The sequence below is a fragment of the Castanea sativa genome, chromosome 6 (assembly GCF_040712315.1).
Source record: "Castanea sativa cultivar Marrone di Chiusa Pesio chromosome 6, ASM4071231v1".
Lineage (NCBI taxonomy): Eukaryota > Viridiplantae > Streptophyta > Magnoliopsida > Fagales > Fagaceae > Castanea > Castanea sativa.
The window spans coordinates 14,022,772-14,045,821 of NC_134018.1; the positions used below are offsets into that span (position 1 = coordinate 14,022,772).

At 42.9% G+C, this 23,050-nt stretch overlaps 3 protein-coding genes across 3 annotated transcripts; 2 read left to right on the forward strand and 1 right to left on the reverse strand.

Moving 5' to 3' along the window:
• Window positions 1-3,662: 3,662 nt before the first annotated feature.
• Window positions 3,663-4,226, reverse strand: LOC142639497 (uncharacterized). Its single transcript, XM_075813662.1, has one exon. It carries the CDS (start codon window positions 4,224-4,226, stop codon window positions 3,663-3,665), a length of 564 nt encoding a protein of 187 aa, XP_075669777.1.
• Window positions 4,227-17,072: 12,846 nt separating this feature from the next.
• Window positions 17,073-17,555, forward strand: LOC142639498 (uncharacterized). Its single transcript, XM_075813663.1, has one exon. It carries the CDS (start codon window positions 17,073-17,075, stop codon window positions 17,553-17,555), a length of 483 nt encoding a protein of 160 aa, XP_075669778.1.
• A 3,729-nt stretch (window positions 17,556-21,284) lies between these two features.
• LOC142639499 (uncharacterized) lies at window positions 21,285-21,722 on the forward strand. Its single transcript, XM_075813664.1, has one exon. It carries the CDS (start codon window positions 21,285-21,287, stop codon window positions 21,720-21,722), a length of 438 nt encoding a protein of 145 aa, XP_075669779.1.
• Window positions 21,723-23,050: the final 1,328 nt, after the last annotated feature.

Sequence of the window (23,050 nt, forward strand, 5' to 3'; positions counted from 1 at the left end):
TTGAAAGATTTGTACGTTTAAGTTATTGTCTCCACTCTCCAACCCAGTCTTATCAGTTTCAGTTGGTGTCAAAGTCTAGTAATAGGGTAGCACAGCAATTAGCCTTTTTTTTTTTTTGGTAAAAAGAAGGATTGCATTAAAACTAACCAAGAAAACCAACTGTTTGAGGACGAATCCTCTCATAGTACATACCAATTTGGTCATAATACAAAAGCATAGAAATGTCCACAGGCGGACTCTCAAACATAACAAAATCCTGCTGAAGGCCAGGACCTTTGCGAGCTAGTGCATCCGCACACTTGTCAGCTTCACGGAAACAGTGCATCAATCTCACCTGAGGCACTTGGTTGATAAGGGCCCTGCAGTCCATAATAAGAGGAGAATGGTGTAGATTAATGCATTGCACACTGGTCATCCAATCCAAAACAACCTTAGCATCTACTTCTAGAAATGCACAAAGATAACCCATCCCTCAAAGCCCAAAGCTCAGCTTCTATGCTGGAAGCAACACCAATGTTACGCCTGAAACCCCTTATCCACCTGCCATTCGAATCCCAAATCAGCCCACCTTCGCTAGCTCTTCCAGGATTGTCTAAGGCTGACCCATCCGAATTCAGCTTAAACCAACCTTCGCATGGCTTTCTCCATCTGACCTGCAACATGGCTTGGATGACCCTCCTATCTGCCTTCCCCACACAGTACAGGTATTCATGAGTTGCATGTACCGCCCTCTATACAAATCCTCATTGGCCCGCTTCCCCTTGAACACCATATCATTCCTGTGCAACCAAAGTTTCCAGATAGCAGCGGGAAATAGAATACGCCGGGGGATACAATTAGTTCTAAAGGAAGAGTTCTTCACATTATTTTCAAGCCACTCACACAGGTTCTCATTGAAGAAGTTTTGATCATAATCAGCTATGCCAAGCTCACCCCAAATATGTTTGGTGAACCAACAGTCCCTTAACACATGAAGGATAGTTTCCCTCCCATTGTTGCAAACCCGGCATTGAGCAGTCTGTACAATACCCCTCTCTTGGAGTACTTCTCCCACGGGAATGCTCTGCAAGAAGCACTTCCAAAAAAACATTTTAATTTTTGGCATAGCATCCATCTTCCAAATCCATTTCCCTTTAAAGGTGTTGGCTGGCTCACAATCAGTTTTAGCAATTCTATACGCATTCTTTTGCTCAAACTCACCTGAAGGAGAAGATGCCCATACAAGCCTATCCTCTCCTTGGTGGTTCATAGGAACGGCCACAGCCTTAAGAAGATTGATCAGATTACCAGGTAGATCGAAGGAGCATCTATTAAAATCCCATTGACCTCCATCCCTTATATCATTCACCGATAGCAAGTCTTCATCTCTTCTAAGGGGACCTTCTATCATGCCTCTTAAATTCCCCACAGTTAACCACTTATCATTCCAAAAATTAAGGGTACTATTAACACCCACCTTCCATTTAACTCCTTGTATGAAGACACGCTTACTCTGCTTCAAACCAGCCCACACATTAGAACCACATCTCTTTGGGTTGTTATACTTGAAACGCAACACCTTAGCCCAATCCTTATCCTTATCCATTTTAAACCTCCAATTCAACTTCGCAAGTAAAGAAAGATTTTTTGGCTTGGCTGCTTGCAACCCAAGTCCTCCTTCTTCCTTCGATTTGATCACTTTACTCCACCCAATCATGTGAACTTTCCTTTTATCTTGGGTGGAATCCCAAATGAAATTTTTTGTCACTCTATCAAGAGCTTCCAAGGTACGGCTAAGCAGCATGGTATTTTGCATAACATAAGTCGGGATTGTGGTAAGCACTAATTGAGCTAAGACTACCTTCCCTGCAAAAGATATAAGATGCCCCTTCCAACCCGTAAGCTTAGCTTGCACTCTCTCTACAATGAAGTCAAAGTCCCTACTGCTTGATCCCGGTTGCTTAAGGGGGAAACCAAGGTACTTACCCAACTTGGGCGTTGACCGAATACCCAACACTTCGCAAAGCTCCTCCCTCTTGTTGCCATCCACATTGGGGGAGAAATAAACTCTAGATTTGTCCTTGTTTATATTTTGTCCCGAGATAACACAAAAATCCTCAAGTGCATCCAAAACACTAATACAACTCTTCATGTCGGCTTTTGCAAAAAGCACTAAGTCATCCGCAAAGAAAAGGTGGGATACCGTAAACGCTCCCTTCGACGTTTTGACTGGATCCCAAAGTTTAGCATCACACTTGTCTTTAATGAAGAAACCCAAAACCTCCATACACATGATGAATATGTATGGAGACAAAGGGTTGCCTTGTCTAATTCCTCTAGATGGATTGAAGGATTCAAGGGCACCTCCATTAAAAAGAACCTCACAACTGGCCGTCGAGATGCAACTCAAAATCACTTTACTCAAAAAAGGAGGAATGTTAAACAAGGCAAGGGTATCTCTAACAAAACTCCACTCAAGCCTATCATAGGCTTTCTCAAGATCAATTTTTACTGCCATTTAGCCCACTTTACCCTTCTTTAAGCTCAGCGTATGAAGAAGCTCTTGAACAATGATGGCATTATCCACCCCCCTTTCGGCCCGGGACAAAAGCCGCTTGCAAGAGAGAAATCAAACTATCTAAATGAGGCCTAAGCCTCACTACTATGACCTTCGAGATAATTTTGTAAACAGTGTTACAAAGACTGATGGGTCTGAAGTTCCCCAAAGAATCAGCTCTTGTATGCTTGGGAATTAAAGTAAGGAGAATCTTGTTTAAGTAAGCCGGCACACATCCCCTCTCAAACACCTTTTTAACTATCTCCACAATTGATTTCCCCGTGATCATCCAAAATCTTTGATAGAAGCCTGCATGGAGACTGTCCGGTCCAGGAGCCTTGAAAGCTTTCAAAGCCCACAAGCCATCCTTGATCTCTCTATCTTCAATCGGGCTTGCTAAGGCTTGGGCTTCCCCCTCGGACAAACTGACAGGCCAGTTAGGAATGTCCCATGTTTTCCCTAGCGATTCCTCCATTTCTGTGGTATAGAGGTTCATGTACCACCTCCTAATAGAGTCAGCCACCTCAATCTCATCAGTAATACAATTACCCACACTATCTTTGAGGCTAGTTATTCTATTCCTTCTCCTCCTATTAACAACCGACACATGGTAGTAGGAGGTATTACGCTCTCCCAAAACCAGCCAATTGATTCTAGCCTTCATTGCCCAAAATTCATCAATAAGTTCTTTGACTTCAACATATTCTTGTCTCAAATTTCTTTCAAGCTCCACAAGAAACTCACTAAGTCTATTGGCTAACGCTTTATGAACACCATTCAGCCTAACTTTAATCTTCTTCCTTCGAGAAAATAAATTCCCAAACACCTCTTTATTCCACTTTTTCGCAGAATCAGTGAAAGTTTGAACGGCATTCTCAAGGCTTTGACCCCCATTCCAAGCATCAAGCACAACCCCTGGGAAATCTAAATGAGAGAACCACTCGGGTTGGAAACAAAATGGCCTTATTAACTCCATACCCATCGGCTTCTCCAACTTGACCATAATTGGACAATGGTCAGAATTGACTCTCGTAAGGTGATCAATAGTTGCATCCGGGTAGAGTAAACTCCATCCCACATTGCAGAAACCCCTATCCAGCCTCTCTTGAATGAGGTCCGAGAGATTTCACAAATTTGACCACGTAAACCTAGGTCCTGAAAACCCCATGTCCATAAAACCACATTCATTAATACAATCCTTAAAGAGTCTAGCTCTGTAGGCAGTGACCAGTCTTCCTCCCAACTTCTCTTCACCACTCAACACCTCATTAAAGTCACCAAGAATGATCCAAGGCAAATTATGAGTAGCATTAACTAAAGAAAGATTATGCCATAAAATACGTCTTTCAGCTAACCTAGGACTTGCATAAATAGCAGAAATAATCCAGGAAAGGTTTGAGTAACTCACCTTGACAAGGGCATGAATTTCTTGCTCCGTTGATAAAATGTGAGTGACTTCCACTGCCTCAGAATTCCAAAGCAGCCAAATCCCTCCAGCATATCCCACCGTATCCGCATGAATCGCACCATCAAAAGACAATCGATCCGTAATTGCTTTAGCTCTGTCACCTCCCACTCTGGTTTCAGTAACAATCATCATTGAAGGCGAATAATCTCTGACCAAATCCTCCACATTACTCCCAAAATTCGGGCTGAGTGCCCCACGACAATTCCACACAATGATCTTCATTGATACTAAATTTCAAAAGCAGAGCACCTATCAGAGTGAGGCTTTGTATTCCCCTGAGAAATCAAGTTCCATCCCATCCCCTCTATTTGGGCCTTCAATTGTTCTTCCTTTGCAGAGAGCACCACCATGTGTTCTAGGACTCCCATCTCTCTCTTGTTTAAGCTCACTAGTAATTTGAACTTTCTGATTGGCAGACACACCTGTATCAACTTCATAACCCTTCTCTCTGTCATCACCATTGGATTGTCTAATTCGAATAAGGTCGGCCTTGGCAAAACATTTTGGTAACTTTTCCACACAACTTTCCTTTCCTTCGGTGGAGTTGGTTCGTCCATCATGAACCTCCACCAAGGGTTTGGCCATAGTTGCAACCCTAATTTCTGGCTCACTGGAGTAAGAGGAACGATGCACTTCCATGCTTCCCCCTGATTCACATCGGACCAACCCCAAACTACTGAGTTCAACAAAATTGCAACTTGGGTGAGTTCTTCCATGATTTTCTTCTCCACAGGACCTTGAGGCTGTCTGCTTCGGCTTTTGCTGAGAAACACCAATGGATAAAACTTTTAATTTCTTTTGTTTTTGGGTCCGAGAATTCTTTCCCCCTCCATGCTTAGTTAAGCCTTTCCCTTGCCGATCAGATAAAACACTAGGCCTAGCATCTCTACCACCCTCTTGCCCATCAGATAAAAGAATGGGCTCATAACTTTTAACACACTCTAGTGCCTTATTTACTCGACATGTGTTACTGTTGGGACTAACACCTACCGCCTCTATTGGTTGACTGTCAACAGTCTCCTTGGGCCCCACAATATGGCCTTAGTAATTGGGCCTCACAACACGTGTTACTATAGGACTTAGTAATTGGGATGGTCCCACCTCCATTTCCTCTCTTTTGATTGGGTCCTTCTCCCAAAGTTGGAGATGGGCTAGACCCTTCCCCCTTTCCTCTCTTTTTTTTTTTTTTTAATGAGAAATACGTGAATTTTTATTAATAATGAGAAAGTAACAAAGCATCTTGAATCACTGCGGATTCAATAAAAGGTGGAGTTTCCTCCATCCAAGTTACAAAGTTATCAAGTCCTTTGGCGTGGCGTGCCAAGTGGTGAGCTGGGAAGTTTCCTTGTCGCTTGACGTGTAGCATTTGCTATTGCCTGAAATGCTGTAGCTTGTTATGGATACCTGAGATGATATTTTCAATACTAATGGGCACTTTTGACGTGTCCGATAGAGCTCCAATAAGAACTGAACAATCTGACTCAAAAATGACCTCCTGTAAGCCAATATTCTTTGCGAAAGAGATGGCCACTTCCATTGCTTTGGCCTCGGCTTCAAGTGGACCCAGTGGCAGCTGAAGTTATGTGCTCAAAGCAGCAAGCACATCACCCACGTGGTCACGTACAAGGACCCCAATACCAACCGAGTTTGTGCTCTTGAAGGCCGCAGCATCCAAATTTACTTTGTAGCATGGAAACATAAGGGGGGTCCACCTGACTTCTTCTGCAGCATTGGGATGGGAGTACCGAAAGTTGGCATGGTGGAAATCAGATAGGATTGTTCTAGCTTTCAATATTGTTAGAAATACTGAATTGAATAGTATTGTATTTCTCAAATAAAATAATATACATGAGTGCCTTTATATAGGAGGCATATGAGTGCTGTACAAGTAAATATGAGTGCTGTACAAGTAAGTGATCTAAATGGGCCAAGCCCACATATGAGTGTACGTTAACAGCCCCCCTCAAACTCAAGGTGGATGTGAGACCAACTTGAGGTTGTCAACCAAATCACGAAGGCGTCCCTTAGGATGGGACTTGGTGAAGATGTATGCAAGTTGATCTTTGGAGGAGACAGAGAAGATCTTGAGAGCACCATGAACAAGATGATAACGGATAAAATGACAATCAATCTCAATATGTTTAGTCCGTTCATGGAAGACATCATTATGAGCAATGTGAATGGCACTCTGATTATCACAATAAAGAGGTGTAGCAGAGGATGTAGACACACCTAAGTCTGTAAGAAGCCATTGTAACCACAGAAGCTCAGATGTGGTATCAACAAGAGCACGATATTCTGATTCAGTACTGGAGCGGGCCACAAAGGTTTGTTTCTTACTTCGCCAAGAAATCAAGGAAGAGCCAAGTAGAAAACAATAGCCAGTGGTGGACCTACGATCAGTGGGATCTCCTGCCCAATCAGCATCAGAGAATGCACGAAGTACAAGAGGAGATTGAGCTGAGTAGAAAAGGCCATGGAAGAGAGTGCCCTTCAAGTAACGAAGAATGCGCAGAACAGCAGCATAGTGAGTCGACCGTGGAGCAGACAAATACTGGCTGACCTGATGAATAGCATAAGAAATGTCCGGACGAGTAACTGTGAGATAAACTAGGCTGCCAACTAATCGTCTGTAAAGAGAAGGATTAGACAATGGTTTCCCCCCCGAGGGAGTTAGATACGCATTAAGCTCAACTGGGGTGTCAACAGTTTTGCTGTCAGTGAGTCCAGCACGAGACAAAAGATCAGAAGCATACTTGGCTTGAGTAATATAAAGACCATCTGAGGAACGAGTGATTTCAAGCCCCAAGAAATAGCTAAGATGTCCAAGATCTTTCATCTCAAACTGCTGACTAAGAAAATCCTTGAGTTCTTGTATGCCACTAAGGTCATCACCAGTTATGATCATATCATCCACATAGAGAAGAAGTAGAATGGTGCCTTTATCAATACGACGAAGAAATAAGGCAGCATCATAAGGACTGGCAGTATAACCCAGGCGAGAAATAGTAGAGCTAAATTTTGCAAACCAGGCTCGAGGAGCTTGTTTAAGACCATACAATGCTCGGCGAAGGCGGCAAACCTTGTTGGAGTCAATGGAGAGACCTGGAGGAGGTTGCATGTAAACTTCTTCACTCAAGTCCCCATTAAGGAATGCATTTTTAACATCCATCTGAAAAAGATCCCATTTTCTAGCGGCAGCAACAGCCAGGAGGGCACGAACAGATGAGATGCGGGCAACTGGTGCAAAGGTCTCTTCATAATCAATCCCATACTCCTGTGTAAAACCTTTTGCAACAAGGCGAGCCTTATAGCGCTCAATGGACCCATCTGAGCGAGTCTTAATCTTGTAGATCCACTTACAACCAACCACAGACTGTCCAGGAGGGAGAGGAACTAAGTCCCAAGTATGGTTTTTGGTTAATGCATCAATTTCCTCTTTCATTGCAACCTGCCATAAAGGGTCAGCGGAGGCCTCACGATAGGTTTGAGGCTCGTGGAGTGTAGCAAGTGCAGTGTAACAATGGTAATCAAGTAAATGTGTAGGAATGGATCTTACCCGGGTTAAGTGACGAGGTGGAATGTCTTGTGGAGGTGGAAGGTCTTGTGGAGGATCTTCAGGCGAAGCAGGAGCGGGGGACCCAGGCTCGAGTTGGGATAGCTCGTCATCAATCTGCTCATCTTCGACCTAGCCAGAAGAGACATTAAAAGGATCGGGTGTTTGTATAGAAAAGTCTAAAGGAGGATCAATTGGAGTTAGAGAAGGAACATGAGACTCCTCTGGAAAAACTTCAAGTACAGATGAGGTAGTGAGGGAAGAACGAAAATGAGAGAGTTCAACAAACAAGCGGTGTTCCTAGAAGACAACATTACGAGAAACACGAAGGCGTTGAGAGACAGGATCATAACAGCAATACCCTTTTTGTGTTTCGCCATAACCAAGGAAACATCAAAGTCTAGATCGAGGCTCAAGTTTGTTGTGCTCATGAGACTGAAGAAGAACGAAACAAGCAGATCCAAAAGAGCAAAGGTGATGATAGTCAAAGGGTGACCCAAAGAGGTGCTCATACGGAGTTTGATTATGGATGACAGTGCTTGGAATGCGGTTAATGGTGTGAACAGCATGAAAAGCAGCTTCACCCCAGAATGGAGGAGGAACCTTGGCAGAAAGAAGAAGAGTACGAACAGTGTCAAGAATATGACGAAGTTTACGTTCAGCTCGACCATTTTGCTAAGAGGTACCTGGACAAGTTAGATGATGTACAGTGCCATAGGAGTGTAATAGATCTTGAAAAGCATATTGAGTGTATTCAAGAGCATTATCAGAACGAAATATTTTGATTCTTTTGGAGAATTGGGTTTCAACCATTTTTGCAAAGTTACTGTATATTGGCAAAATTTCAGAACGAGATTTCATAGGAAATATCCAACTGTAACGAGAATAATCATCAATGAAAACAATAAAATATCGAGATCCACCAATACTAGCAACAGGAGAAGGTCCCCAAACATCAGAATGAATTAACTCAAAAATACTATTAGAAATAGAATCACTATTATTAAAAGGTAAAGCTGGCTGTTTTCCTAACTGGCATGAAGTACAATCAAAATTGTCTTTGGACACAAAACCTAACAGACCCTTAGAAGCTAACTGTTGTACCCGAAAAGAGGGTGCATGACCAAGACGAGAGTGCCAAAGTGAGAGAGAAGGTAGGGAAGACATCGCAGCAGTAGCAGCAGCAACAGACACCGGAGCAACAGGTGGAAGATGAAGATTATCCACTGGAAACATACGCCCAACTCTAGGGCCGGTCCCAAGCTCTTGTCCCGTCCTCGAATCCTGCACAATACACCCAGAATAGTCAAAAATAAGGCGATAACCTAGTTCAGCTAATTGTCCCACAGAACACAAATTATAGGATAGGTCAGGAACATGGTAGACCCTAGGAACAGAGAGGTTGGAGGTTGAAACAAGACCAAGACTATTCCCATGCATGGTGGAACCATCAGCTATGTGAATATTGAGGGGATGTGGAGCAGGGTTAAGTTTGGAGAATAAGAACGAGTGAGGTGCCATGTGATTGCAACAGGCAGAATTAAAAAGCCAAGTTTGAGACTTACCGGGTAAAACTGAGAGAGCAGTGGAAAGAGATGCATTACAAGCCATACGAACAGCTTGAGCTATGATCTCCTGTAGATCAGTGGGTGAGAGGTTGATAGTGGATCCAGAAGACTGGGACTCAGCTGAAATGAGAGGCATTGGTGGAGTAGACTCAGTGTTAACAACTGCAACAGTAGATTTGTTGCGATGGTAACAAGTCTCAATAGTGTGGCCAGGGCGCTTGCAATAGTTGCAAAACTTTTTATTGGTCTGTCTGCGACGATTGCTGGAGCCAGAAGAATCGCCTGAGTGCTGAGGTTGCTCTATGGAAGGAGTAAGAGCCAGAACATTAAACTTATCCTGGGCTCGAAGAGTTGCAAGGCGAGCTTCTTCTCTGACTAACTCATTCACAGCAGTATCTAGAGATGGAGGAGGACAACGATTCAGAAGCTGACCTCGAATGGGCTCATAGTCCTTGTGGAGTGACATCAGGAACTCATAGAGACGAAATTCATCTCTAATAGCAGCATATTGTTGGGCATCTTTTGAGCATGCCCAAGTTGGATCAGAAAGGTCAATTTGGTCCCAAATAAAGCGAAGCTGATCATAGTAGTCATTGATGGACTGCCCCGGTTCTTGCCTGAGTTGATGCAGTTCAACCACTAACTGATATTTCATGGATCCGTGTGTGGTAGAGTATCTTTTGGCCAACATATCCCATGCTGATTTCGTATCATCAAAGCTGCCCAGCAAATTGGAGATGGAGGGAATGGAAGTATTTCGAATCCATGTGAGGATCATGTGATTGTGACTATCCCATTCAATCATACGATTGAGAAAAGCAGCATCTTCTTCACTTGCCCCTTCACAGGAATAGTGATTGCACCAGTGCATTAATGCCAGAGCATGCGACCCTTAAGGAAACTGCGCATAGCTTGAGACCAAGATAAGTAATTCCTAGTCCCCTCCAATACAGTATTGATGGGGCGAGGAAGAAAAGTATCCTTTTTATCCATTTAGAGACACAATATGCAAAAACAGACTGCAAAAATGAAATCTACGCGAAAAACTGAGTAAGGAGAACCTGGACTGCAAAAAGTCAACGATCAAAGTCAACGGTCAACGGTCAAAGTCAACGGTCAACAGTCAACGGTAGCTAACGTGACAGGCTGACGTGGCAGGCTGACGTGGCTTGCTGACGTGGCAGGCTGACGTGGCTTGCTGACGTGGCAGATGACGTGGCAGCTGATGTGGCTAGGGCTGACGTCAGCAGGATCAGTATGGCGCGTGGAGGCGCGTGGCAGTGCGTGGCGGCTCGGTTCGGTGCGTGGAGGCGCGTGAACTGTAGTGCGGAAACTTCTGGCGGTGCGTGAGGGCGCGTGGAGACTCCGATGACTGTGAGGTTTTCACGAAAAGATAGATCGGAGCAAGACGATCTTCATGGTACCTTCGGAAAATTTTTCGGAGCAATATTCACGGCGGTGCCGAAAAAGGGCAGTGGTCTTTGCAGTGTTCGGACTCCTCAACGGCGGCTGCTGCAGGTCCGGAACCTGAGGACGATGTCTGGAAGACTCGAAGGTTCAACGGCGAAAGGCTGCGGCAGTTGTCGTGACAACGGAAGCAATATTGAGAACGGAGTTACACCAATAAAGACAAGACTGCTAAGAAAAGGTCAGAGTAGTGGCTCTGATACCATGTTAGAAATACTGAATTGAATAGTATTCTATTTCTCAAATGAAATAATGTACATGAGTGCCTTTATATAGGAGGCATATGAGTGCTGTACAAGTAAATATGAGTGCAGTACAAGTAAGTGATCTAAATGGGCCAAGCCCACATATGAGTGTACGTTAACAAATATGATGTCATGACTGGACATTCTAGGAGGGCCAAGCCGAGCTTTGTTCCTATCATGCCACATGCACCATGAAATCATAATAAACAATTCAAGCATATCCTTACTTGCATGCTGAATGAAAATAAGGTGCCAAAGAAGGTCCACGTACTCCATGAATCTTACGCCTCTAGTGTCTAAAGGTAAACCCATGGCTGTCCATGTATCACGAGCCTTGGTGCACTCCCAAAACATATGTCCGCTAGTTTCCTCTCCACGGTGACAGAGATTGACTTTGGTAGGGAGTATATTGCAACAAGCTCTCCATGCAAATATTTTGAGTTTTGGTGGGATGTTGAGACTCCAAAGTGTGTGCCAAAACAAGTGTTGAGACTAGTCATTTGAAGTCCTTGCCGCATGGGTAAGATTGGATAATGAGAGAGCTATCCTATAGGCACTACGAACAGTGAAGGTGCCCCTCGGAGTGTAAGCCCATACCAATCTGTCAGCAGCTTGACCATGGCTGCGTGGCATGCTGAGGATCACGTCTGCGTCGTCTTGCATGAAAATCTGCTTGACCAAGTCACTCTTCCATTCGCCTGTATGTTCATCCAATAGTGAACTGACCCGTGCATCTCCAGGCAAGGTATTTGGTGGTGTTGTGGGGCGAAAAGAGGATGGTCGTGGGAGCCACCTGTCATGCCAAATCCGAGCAGAGTCACCGTTAACTATCTGCCATTTGCAATCTTCTTTAACCACACGCTGTGCAGCTATGAGGCTACGCCATGCAAATGATGGCTTGAGGCCTAACTCAGCTTGGAGAAAATCAATGTGTGGAAAGTATCGGGCTTTTAGGACACGGGACACCAAAGATTGGGTGTTGTTTTGTAGTCGCCATCCATGTTTGGCTAAGAGTGCCAAGTTGAAGGATTTGAGATTACGAAAGCCCAATCCACCCATTTCTTTAGGAGTACAGACTTTGTCCCAAGATAACCACGCCATTTTATTTTTTCCGTTGGATTTTCCCCACCAAAAGGCACGTATCATGCTAGTCATTTCATCACAAAGTGTATCCGGAAGCTTAAAGACACTTATAGTATAGGCTGGGATTGCTTGGGTCACCGCTTTGATGAGCACTTCTTTCCCTGCTTGTGAGAGCATTTTCTCTTTCCAGCCAGACAACTTGTTATCAAGTCTCTCTTTTAGTGCACGAAAGGTGTTCTTCTTTGATCTACCCACCAAAGAAGGTAGTTCGAGGTAAGTCTCATGTTGTTTTATGATCTCAGCTCCCAAGCGTTGTTTTATGTCCTCCTGAATGGCCGTTGTGGTATTGTGGCTGAAGAACAAAGCAGTTTTGTCCCGGTTTATTTTTTGGCCAGAAGCATTCTCATATGTGTCCAAGACTTGCTCAAGATGGGTGCACTCCTCCCGTGTAGCTTGGTAGAAAATAATGCTGTCATCTACAAAAAAAAAGGTGTGAGATCCGTGGACCTTGTGGGCAAGCTGCTACTCTATGAAGTGAGCCAGTTGAAGTGGCTTGTTGGAGAAGAGATGAGAGTCCTTCTGCACAAAATAAAAAGAGGAAAGGGGAGATGGGGTCTCCTTGTCTCAAGCCCCTAGATGGGACAATATGTCCACGGGGTCTGCCATTCAATCTGATTGAGTAAGTAACAGAAGTAACACATTGCATCATAAGGTTTACCCATCTACCATCAAAACCCATTTTTATCATTACATCTCTAAGAAAGCCCCCATTCTACTCTGTCAAAAGCTTTACTCATATCAAGCTTCAAGGCCATCTCCCCATTTTTACTAGTCCTCTTTTGATTTAGATAATGCATAGTCTCAAAAGCAACTAGAATATTATCAGTTATGAGGCGTTCAGACATAAAGGCACTTTGGTGTTCACTAATAATTTTTGGGAGGAAACGTTTTAGTCTATTGGCAATGACCTTAGAAGCTAGTCTTGAGATGACATTGCTCAAGCTTATAGGCCTGTATGGTGTTATTTTGGTGGGATTTTTTATTTTTGGAATTAAGACAATATGAGTTTCATTAAACTTTGGGGGAATGATGCCCAAATTTAGAAAGTCAAGTACAGCTTTTATAACACAGTCACCAGATAGAGACCAAAAATGTTGATAGAAAAGTGGTGGCATACTGTCTGGACCTGGTGATTTTTTTGGGTGCATCTGTTTGAGTGCTCTATGGACCTCATCTGCTTGGAAAGGTTGACATAAAAATCTGTTCATGGTGTTAATGACCATTGGCTGAATGGCATCGATAACTATAGATGTGTCAGTGGGTCCGTTTGTTTTGAATATATTAGAAAAATAATCTAATATTATGTCCTCCACAATTTGGTCTTCTTCTTGCCACACGCCAGTATCATCCGTGAGTCCGCAGATGGTATTTCTTTGCTTGCAATTTGAGGCTTTCTGGTGGAAAAAAGCTGTGTTGCGATCTCCATCAGTGATCCACATATGCTTTGCTCATTGGTGCCACATAGTGTTCTCGGCGTCAAGCCAAGAGTTAAGTGATTTACGGACACTTTGTATCTGCTCAAAGTTGTGTTACGGGTTGTGCTCAAGGACTTGTAGTTCCTTTTCCAACCGAGTGATTTGCCTTCCTCTTAACACATCATTATTCTTAATTAATAATTAAGAAAAAGTGTCAATCCAATAAAACACACATCAACAATTTTTCTCAGTTCTAAAAGCCCATTAATCTATCAACCAAAATGGAACATGTTGTGTTCACTATGTGGGGAAGAAATCTGTATATACTAAGGATTCAATCCAGGGTGATATTGACATTGCCTCTCTCATTTGAGATATGTTAAGCATAAATTAAAGATTGATATCTCCGTTGGTATATTACCACTATCAAGGTTACTTCACAAACACACACACAATTTAAAAGACCTGGGGAAATTTGATATATCCAATAGGTGTTACAATCAATATATGTAGCTTTCATTAAAAAACAATGCTGTAGTGAGGAGAAAAATAATCGAATGCAAAAATCACATCTTAAGTTTAAAAGGAACCCTATTGAACATTTGGCATGCAACACCGGATGAACATATCTAGAATATTGAAAACTTGGTCTTACTCTAAAAAATTTTTTTGGAAGATGTCCTACTCTAAATTAGAAGGTTAATAGATTTGAAAAAAATAAGTCTCATAATAATACCATATAGACACCAAGAAATTGAGCATATCAAAGAATATGATTTTAGTTAATCGCTTTCTTTCCTCAAATGAATGGCCATTATAATCGGGTAATAAACCAAGAAAAGAGAATGATAACTTGATTAAGGCAGACTACAGTGTAAGGATTTTCAAGCTCCAACTCTTAGTGGAGTGAGCTGGTCCATTGTTTCTTTTGTGTTTTTTTATTAATCAAATTGTCATAACAAAATCTTTAGAAGAAATTAAAGATTCGTGCATTTTTATTATAGTAAAGCATGAACTAAAAGAACAAAAAGCATATCAATCAAGCAGTTTTATTTGTGCTCCCATTGCTTTCAATTTTTCAAAAACCAAACACAGAGTCTTTAAAAAAATTCAAAAGTCCAAAAGCATTAGAGAAACATATACATATTCTCTTTTTTTTTTTAATTGAACTGCTCAACAAACATACTAATTAATGTTCTCAACAGAGAGCAACAAATTCAAAGAATATGAAAAATAAATAAATAAAAATGCATAGTAAATAAACAAACTATCTTATTTGGTAGGATTAAAAAATTATACAAAACATCTTCGATCTTCCAAATGCGCATAGGTATATCGGCCATCAACTGGATCTTAGTGTTTCTTCACTCCTTGTAAGGGCCTGGCATTTGGTGAAGGGAACTAAGCGTGCAATCAATTGAAGAGTGTTGACTGCTGAGGTCTAATGGTCACCAAATTTGACAGATTTATAGAGTTTGTGTGTATTGAAGAAGGGGTGGAACTGGAAGAGTTAAAAGCATCGATCTGAGAGACCGAGGTTTCGGATTCTTTTTTTTTTTCTTTTTTTTTAATGAACAAAACATGAGTTTCATTGAATCTGTAAAACAGAGGGGGAGGTTGTTCGGGAGTGATATTATTCTGGTATCCTTGTTTATAACATTGGGCAACAAAATTAAGAAAGCTAGATGGACAAGTGACATAAAATTAGACATTTAATTTAAAATTTAATTAAATTTTTTCTTAACTCACTTGAGACAAATAGTAAAATTTAGATGCGGCATGCGATGCAAAATTGTAAATCCAATTAAAATTTAATTAAATTTTTTCTAAATTTTGACTATAAATATATATGTATATATATATATTTTTTTTTTTTTTTGCTCATGATAATATTGCTACTATTGTGTGAATGAAGGATTTACGTCTTTGTTTTTTCTGTTGTATTGGATCATGAGGTATATCGTTTATGAATTAATAAAATATTCTTATTTTTTTCTCAAAAAAAAATGTCAGAAGGACTAGAGTGTTTTTACCCAACACACAAAAGTTGATGTCTTGACCCGTAGTTTTTTTGGTTGTCGGTTTTTTTTTTTGGTGAGAAGGATTGACTAGTGGTTGAGTAACGAGCATAAACGATGTGAATGCTCTAAAAGTGTAATTAAGGCATAGAAAGGCATAGGCTTGGAGTTGCCGAGTTGGTACCATTGGATTCGGAGAGCTGAGCTGAGACCAAGTGGACCTCAAGCCCATTCTAGTTCTGTAAAAGTGACGCATTGGACGACCACAATATTAAAAAGTGAAGCATTGGGCCATGACGAGCCTTTCGAGAACCTAAAAAGTTGGACATTAATGGACCTAAATTTCGTATTATTGTCTTTTCTCACTCCAACAAGGCAACAACAGATCTTTGGTTGAACTCTTCCTTCATTAACGGACCCGGTTTTTTTTTTTTTTTTTTTTTATTTAAGAAATGATATAAACACAATATTTTTACAAATATTAAGTGACAGATTGTTACTGGTTGTTATTGTTGGGACAAAAAAGTAATCTTAGTGTTAGATTCTGAAGAGGATAAAAAATAGGAGACGAATCCAATAAGGTAAACATGACGATGTGGTATTGACGGGTGGATAGTCGACGGGTCAATGTTGCACGGACAAACAGTGAATGGATGTATGTGACACGTGGCATCCATCTGTTTTGATTAGACTCCAAGGATTCCTAAATGGAATCAACTTGCGCCTCACGATAATCTTTGAAGAAACCCAATACAAGAAGAATTCTAATTAGCAGCAGATTCTGTAATATACGCTCATCAAGGAGGATCTTCCCTAGAAGGAAACATCTTGATGCGCAATAAACAGAGGCCGCCTCTACTATAAATACCCCAAAACCCTCAATCAAAGGTACGCATAATTCATTCAACTCTGGCATTCTAGGGTTGTGAAAAGTTCTAACTTGACTTTCGGAGGGTTTTTGGCCGGCATCACACCGGTGCTCTCTGTTAGGTCTTTTCTTTTTGTTTTGTAGGTGTTGTTTCAGTCTTGTGAAAACGTGTGGCTTATTGGTGATTTTTCGGCATCATCAGTTGGCGCCGTCTGTGGGAAAGAGTAATCAGCTGCTGCTTTATCCCCAAGACAAAAAGTTGCATGGTACTCACTCGATCGATGGCAACAACCAACAATTAGGGCGACGAACTGCACACTACGGCCTTGGAGAGACAAGTCCAAACGCTTGCGGTGGTAGTTGAACGCCTAACCAAGCAGAATCATGATTTGGAGGAGCAGTTGCGGCAGAAGAATGCACATCCTGGTACACAGGAGGAAGACCAAGAAGGGACAAGAGCTGAAAGGAGGAACCAGGAAGGACCTGAGGGCAGCAACGCACCAAGCAAACCGAAAAGGCAGGACACCAATCGGCCATCCGTCTCTAACACTCTCCCACCTCACATAGCCCTAGAGATGCAATTAATGAGGGAACAGATGGACGTGATGATGAACGCCCTCAGGGGTCGGGTATCCAGCGACCTCGATGACCTAGTCCAGCGAACTGATTCGCCTTTCACAGCACCCGTCACTTCGTGCCCCCTTCCACCAAAGTTTTGCATGCCTTAGGTGGAGAGTTATGACGGGTCCAAGGACCCCTTAGACCACTTGGAATCTTTCAAGACCATAATGCACATTCAAGGAGTTCCAGATGAGATCATGTGCAGGGCCTTCACCATTACGCTGAAAGGACCTGCGAGGGTATGGTACAACCAACTGACGCCCAATTTGATTAGCACTTTCAAGGAGTTAGGCGCTCAGTTCGTGTCGCACTTTATCGGGGGTCACCAATATAAGAAGTCCACTACGTGTCTAATGAGCATTAAGCAACGGGAAGATGAGACGCTAAGGTCGTACATAGCCCACTTCAACAAAGAGGCTTTCTCGATAGATGAGGCGGACGACAAGATACTCGTGGCAGCATTCACTAACGGGCTGTGGAAGGGTAAGTTCCTATTTTCCTTGTATAAGTATGACCCAAAGACTATGTCCGAGGTGCTTTACAGGGCAACCAAGTACATAAACGCGGAAGACACGTTACTGGCCAAGGAAGAGAAGCTTAGGAAAAGGGAGAGACAGGAAGATACACGGTTAGACAGGGGACAGAAGTAGGCCAAGACAGGAGAACGGCAAGAGGACAGACGTTGCAAACCTCCTACAGGGAAATTCACGAGCTTCACCCCTTTGACGGCTCTGATCGACCAAGTGTTAATGCAGATAAAGGATGAAGAGGCCTTGACCTTTCCTAGCAAATTGAGAGGGGATCCTAATAAAAGGTCAAGGGATAAATATTGTCATTTCCATTGAGACCACGGCCACGATACAGCTGACTACTACGACCTAAAGCAACAGATTGAAGCTCTCACCAGACGAGGAAAGCTGTAAAGGTTCGTCAGCAAAGAAAAGATGAATCTGCAACAAGATCAGGCCCCCCGACGGGAGAACGAACGTCCCAGACCACCGATAGGAGACATAAGGATGATTGTTGGGGGCACCACCACTGTAGGGTCGTCTAAAAAAGCCCGTAAAACATATTTACGGATGGTTCAGAGCATCCAGTTGATGGGCTTCACACCAAAAATGGTGCGGATTGATAACCCGAGCATTGGGTTTTCGGAAGAGGATGCACGACGCCTTCACCACCCACATGACGACGCGCTTGTAGTCAGCATACGAGCAGGAGACTACAACATGCATCGAGTCTTGGTTGATAACTGAAGCTCGGCTGATATCCTCTACTACCCTGCGTTCCAATAGATGGGGATTAATAAAGAGCGACTGGTTCCGACGAACGCCCCACTCATCAGCTTCAGAGGGACAAGGGTCTACCCTCTTGGCGTTGTCACACTATCTGTGAGGGTGGGAGATTACCCCCGGTAGATCACTAAGGATGTGGTTTTTCTTGTGGTTGACTGCTCATCTACCTATAATGCTATCCTTGGACGACCAACTCTCAATGCGTGGAAAGCTATAACCTCGACCTACCATTTGATGATCAAGTTCCCAACCGAGTATGGAATTGGAGAGCTACGTGAAAATCAGGTAGTTGCACGAGAATGCTACATGACTATGATGGAGATGGACGAACACCTACAAACGATGAACATCGAGGAACAACGGACGGTAGCAGAACTGGTGGAAGAGTTAGAAGAAGTACCCCTCGATGACTCTAGACCCGAACGGACCACGAGGATTGGTATTTTGGCCAGCTAGTCAAAATGGCAGGCACTTGCAACATTCCTAAAATAAAATAAGGACGTGTTTGCATGGAATCACGAAGACATGTCGAGGATCAACCCGTCAATCATAAGTCCATAGGTTGAATGTATCACCATCATTCTCTCCCGTCTGACAAAAAAAGCGAGTGTTCGCCCCTGAGCGAGACCGAGCCATAGCCGAGGAAGTGCAAAAGTTACAGGAAGCAGATTTCATACGTGAAGTATACTATTCGGATTGGTTAGCGAACGTGGAAATGGTCAAAAAAGCAAGTGGAAAGTGGAGAATGTGTGTGGACTTCACAAATCTAAATACGGCCTGCCCTAAAGATAGTTACTCGCTCCCTTGTATTGATACCCTAGTAGACTCAACCACAAGACATGAACTTTTAAGCTTCATGGATGCGTTCTCCAGCTACAACCAGATTAAGTTGGATGAGGTTGATCAGGAGAAAACCTCATTTGTCACAAGTCAAGGGCTCTTCTGCTATAAAGTAATGCCTTTGGACTTAAGAATGTAGGAGCCACGTATCAGAGGCTGATGAACAGGATGTTCGCACATCAGATTGGAAGTAATGTGCAAGTTTACGTGGACAACATGCTTGTAAAGAGCGTTCAAGAGTCCGATCACTTGAACGAGCTCCAAGATACCTTCAACACCCTTCGTTCTTACAATATGAAGCTGAACCCAAGCAAATGCGTGTTCAGAGTAACAGCAAGAAAGTTTTTGGGGTTTATGGTGCCCCAAAGGGTTATTGAGGTCAACTCGGAGAAGGTGAAGGCAATAATAGAGTTGGTTCCCCCGAAGACGGTAAAGGAGGTACAAAACTTGAATGGCAAGATAGTAGCCCTAAACAAGTTCGTATCAAGGGCGACGGACAAATGTCTCCCCTTCTTTCGCACACTAAGGAGATCGTTTAAATGGACGAACGAATGCCAAAAGGCATTTGATGATTTGAAGGCGTATCTCTCTTCTCCGCCGCTACTCAGCCCATTAGTACGGCTCTCATTAGAGAAGAAGATAAGGTGCAAAGACCTGTATACTTTATAAGCCGAGCACTCAAAGAAGTAGAAGAGAGGTACCCTCAGATAGAGAAGTTAGCCTTCGCGTTGGTGACCGCCGCACAAAAACTCAAACCATATTTTCAAGTACACACCATAAATGTCATAACGGATAAGCCCTTACGAAGAGCGATGAATAACCCCGAAGCTGCAGGAAGAATGGCATTATGGGCGGTCGAGCTGAGTGAGTTCGACGTTCGGTACCAACCACGAACTGCTTTGAAGGGACAGGTAATAGCGAACTTTATCGCTGAGTTCACCTCCATGGACGACTAGGGGGCAGAAGAAGCTCCTATATGGAGCATCCATGCAGATGGATCCTCCAACAAACATGCAGGTGGAGCCGACGTAGTACTCCACACATCAGAAGGAGACAAGATCGAGTGCATGGTCCATCTAGACTTTTCTACAACCAATAACTAAGCGAAATACAAAGCCTTAATAGCAGGATTGGACCTCGCAATAGCTGCAGGAGCTAAAAGTGTAGTCGTATACTCCGATTCTCAAGTTGTGACCAGTCAGGTTAATGGAAGCTACGAATGCAAGAATGAAAGAATGAAGAGGTATCTCGAGGAAGTGAAGGGTCGAACGAGTAACCTCCAGATCAAGTTGGTTCAAATCCCAAGGGAAAGGAACCAAGATGCTGACGGACTTGCAAAAGCAGCTTCCGTAGAACCTATGATTGTCCCCGACCAGGTATTATCCTTTGTTCAACTCTCATCTCTGATAGATGGTACTGGCGTGAAAGAGGTAAGTAGTGAGCATTGTTGGATGACTCCAATAGCCGTATAGCTAAAAGACGGCAAACTGCCAGACAACAAAGAGACCTCAAGAAAGTTGAAGGTTAAGGCCTTTCGATTTGTCCTAATTAAAAACATTTTATACAAGAGGGGATTCTCTCGACCCTACCTGAGATGCCTCGCTTCTGAAGAATCAAACTATGTTATGAGGGAGGTCCATAAAGGAGTTTGCGGCAACCACTCTGGATCTAGGTCTTTGGTGCACAAGCTACTCCGAGCAGGATATTACTGCCCAATGATGTAGAAGGATGCCGACGCATACGTCAGAGCCAGCGACAAGTGCCAACGATTTGGCAATTTTATAAGGCTACCAACAGAAGAGCTCACCCCTATGATGGCCCCATGGCCATTCGCACAATGGGGGTTAGACATCATGGACCCGTTCCCAACAACGGTAAGGCAGTTGAAGTTCTTAGTGGTTGGTATTGACTACTTCACTAAATGGGTGGAAGCAGAGGCTTTAGCCACTATCACGGAGAAGAATATCCGAAGCTTTGTATGGAGAAATATTATTTGCAGGTATGGCATACCAAGGGTGCTTGTTTTAGACAACGGAAAGAAATTCGACAACGACGCATTCAGGGATTTCTGTTCACAGTTAGGGATCAAGAACCATTACTCGGGGGACCCACCTGCAGGCCAACAGACAGGTTGAAGTTACGAACTGATCCTTGCTCAAAATCATGAAGACTCGGCTTGAGGGGGCAAAGGGCATATAGCCGGATGAATTACCAAGTGTTTTATGGGCGTACAAGACAACGACAATGACACCAATAGGGGAAACACCATTTCGATTGGCATATGGTAGCGAAGCAGTCATCCCAGCAGAAGTAGGGCTTACAAGTTACCAGGTTGAGAACTTCGACGAGAACAAGAATGATGAAGCCCTCCGCCTACATCTCGACCTGATGGAGGAAGTCAGAGCGACAGATGAGCAAAGAATAGCATGGTACCAGAACCTCATGGCAAAGCATTACAATTCTAAGGTCAAGCACAGGGTCTTCCAAGTTGGGGATCTTGTCTTGAGGAGAGTAATCGGCACTGCAAGAGACGCCTTCCAGGGGAAGCTAGGACCTAACTGGGAAGGACCGTACCAGATCACCTCATTTCATAGGAAGGGAACGTACCACCTAGAGACACTGGAAGGGCAAAAATTAAGCCACCCATGGAACAAAAAACACCTAAAGAAGTACTTCCAATAAACTATCAACGAAGACGACGACATCACCCTCCTCATTTCCAGTTTATATTTTTCAGCAGATAATTGTAGTTTTTATTTTCTACAGTATTCTTAGTGCCCAAAGGGCAATTTTCTTTTTTGAACACTATTCTACGCATCTATTATAATAAGAGGAGTTTATTCAGAGCATATGGAATATTTTTTGCTCGGATTCTACTAACGTCCACAAAGTGGACGGGTCATCCTATGAAGGATGAAATTTATTTAGTCCACAAAGTGGACAGATTATCCTATGTAGGATGAATTTTACCTAAGTCCAAAAAGTGGACGGGTCATCCTATGAAGGATGAAATTTATTTAGTCCACAAAGTGGACGGATTATTCTATGTAGGATGAATTTTACCTAAGTCCAAAAAGTGGAGGGGTCATCCTATGAAGGATGAAATTTGTTTATTCCACAAAGTGGATGGGTCATCCTATGAAGGATGAATTTTATTTAAAGTCCACAAAGTGGACGAGTCATCCTATGAAGGATGAAATTTATTTAGTCCACAAAGTGGACGGGCTGTCTTATGAAGGATGAAATGTATTTAGTCCACAAAGTAGACGGATTGTCCTATGAAGGATGAATTTTATTTAAAGTTCACAAAGTGGACGGGTTATCCTATGAAGGATGAAATTTATTTAAAGTCCACAAAATGGATGGGTCATCCTATGAAGGATGAAATTTATTTAGTCCACAAAGTGGACGGATTGTCATATGAAGGATGAAAAACTACTACGTCCACACAACAGACGAGTCACAAAGTGGACGGATTCACTAACAGAATGAATCACCGACCTCACAAATGAACGGGGTTTAAAACCGTGTGTGGACGAACCACATGACCTGATTAGAATATCTATGAGACGGACCCTAAATTATGGATTGTATATCGGATAAAGCATAAAAGAAACAAACAACAAGTAAACGGTTAAAAAAAACAATTGAAATACTTGAGCCCTACAAAAGGGGATATGTCCACATACAAAAAGCACGAAAAATAAAGTTGTCCTTCACGTTTAAAAAAAAAAAAAAAAAAAACTACTGCTGGGGAGTCCTTTCGAGCTTCTCTTTATTTTCTCGCTGACGGACATCACCTTCCGCGGGCTGCACTTGACTTTCGACAGGAATCTAGTCTTTATTCGCAAGAGGAACATTGACGGTAAACAAGTCTTCTGTACTCTCTGAATGGACGGATTGGGCTAAAGTCTGCCCCTGAACGTCAATAGAGACGTGGGACACGTCCAAGTCTGGATATGAGGCTTTGACCTGACGGAGGGAATCATCGAAACCGTTAGCGAAGGAAC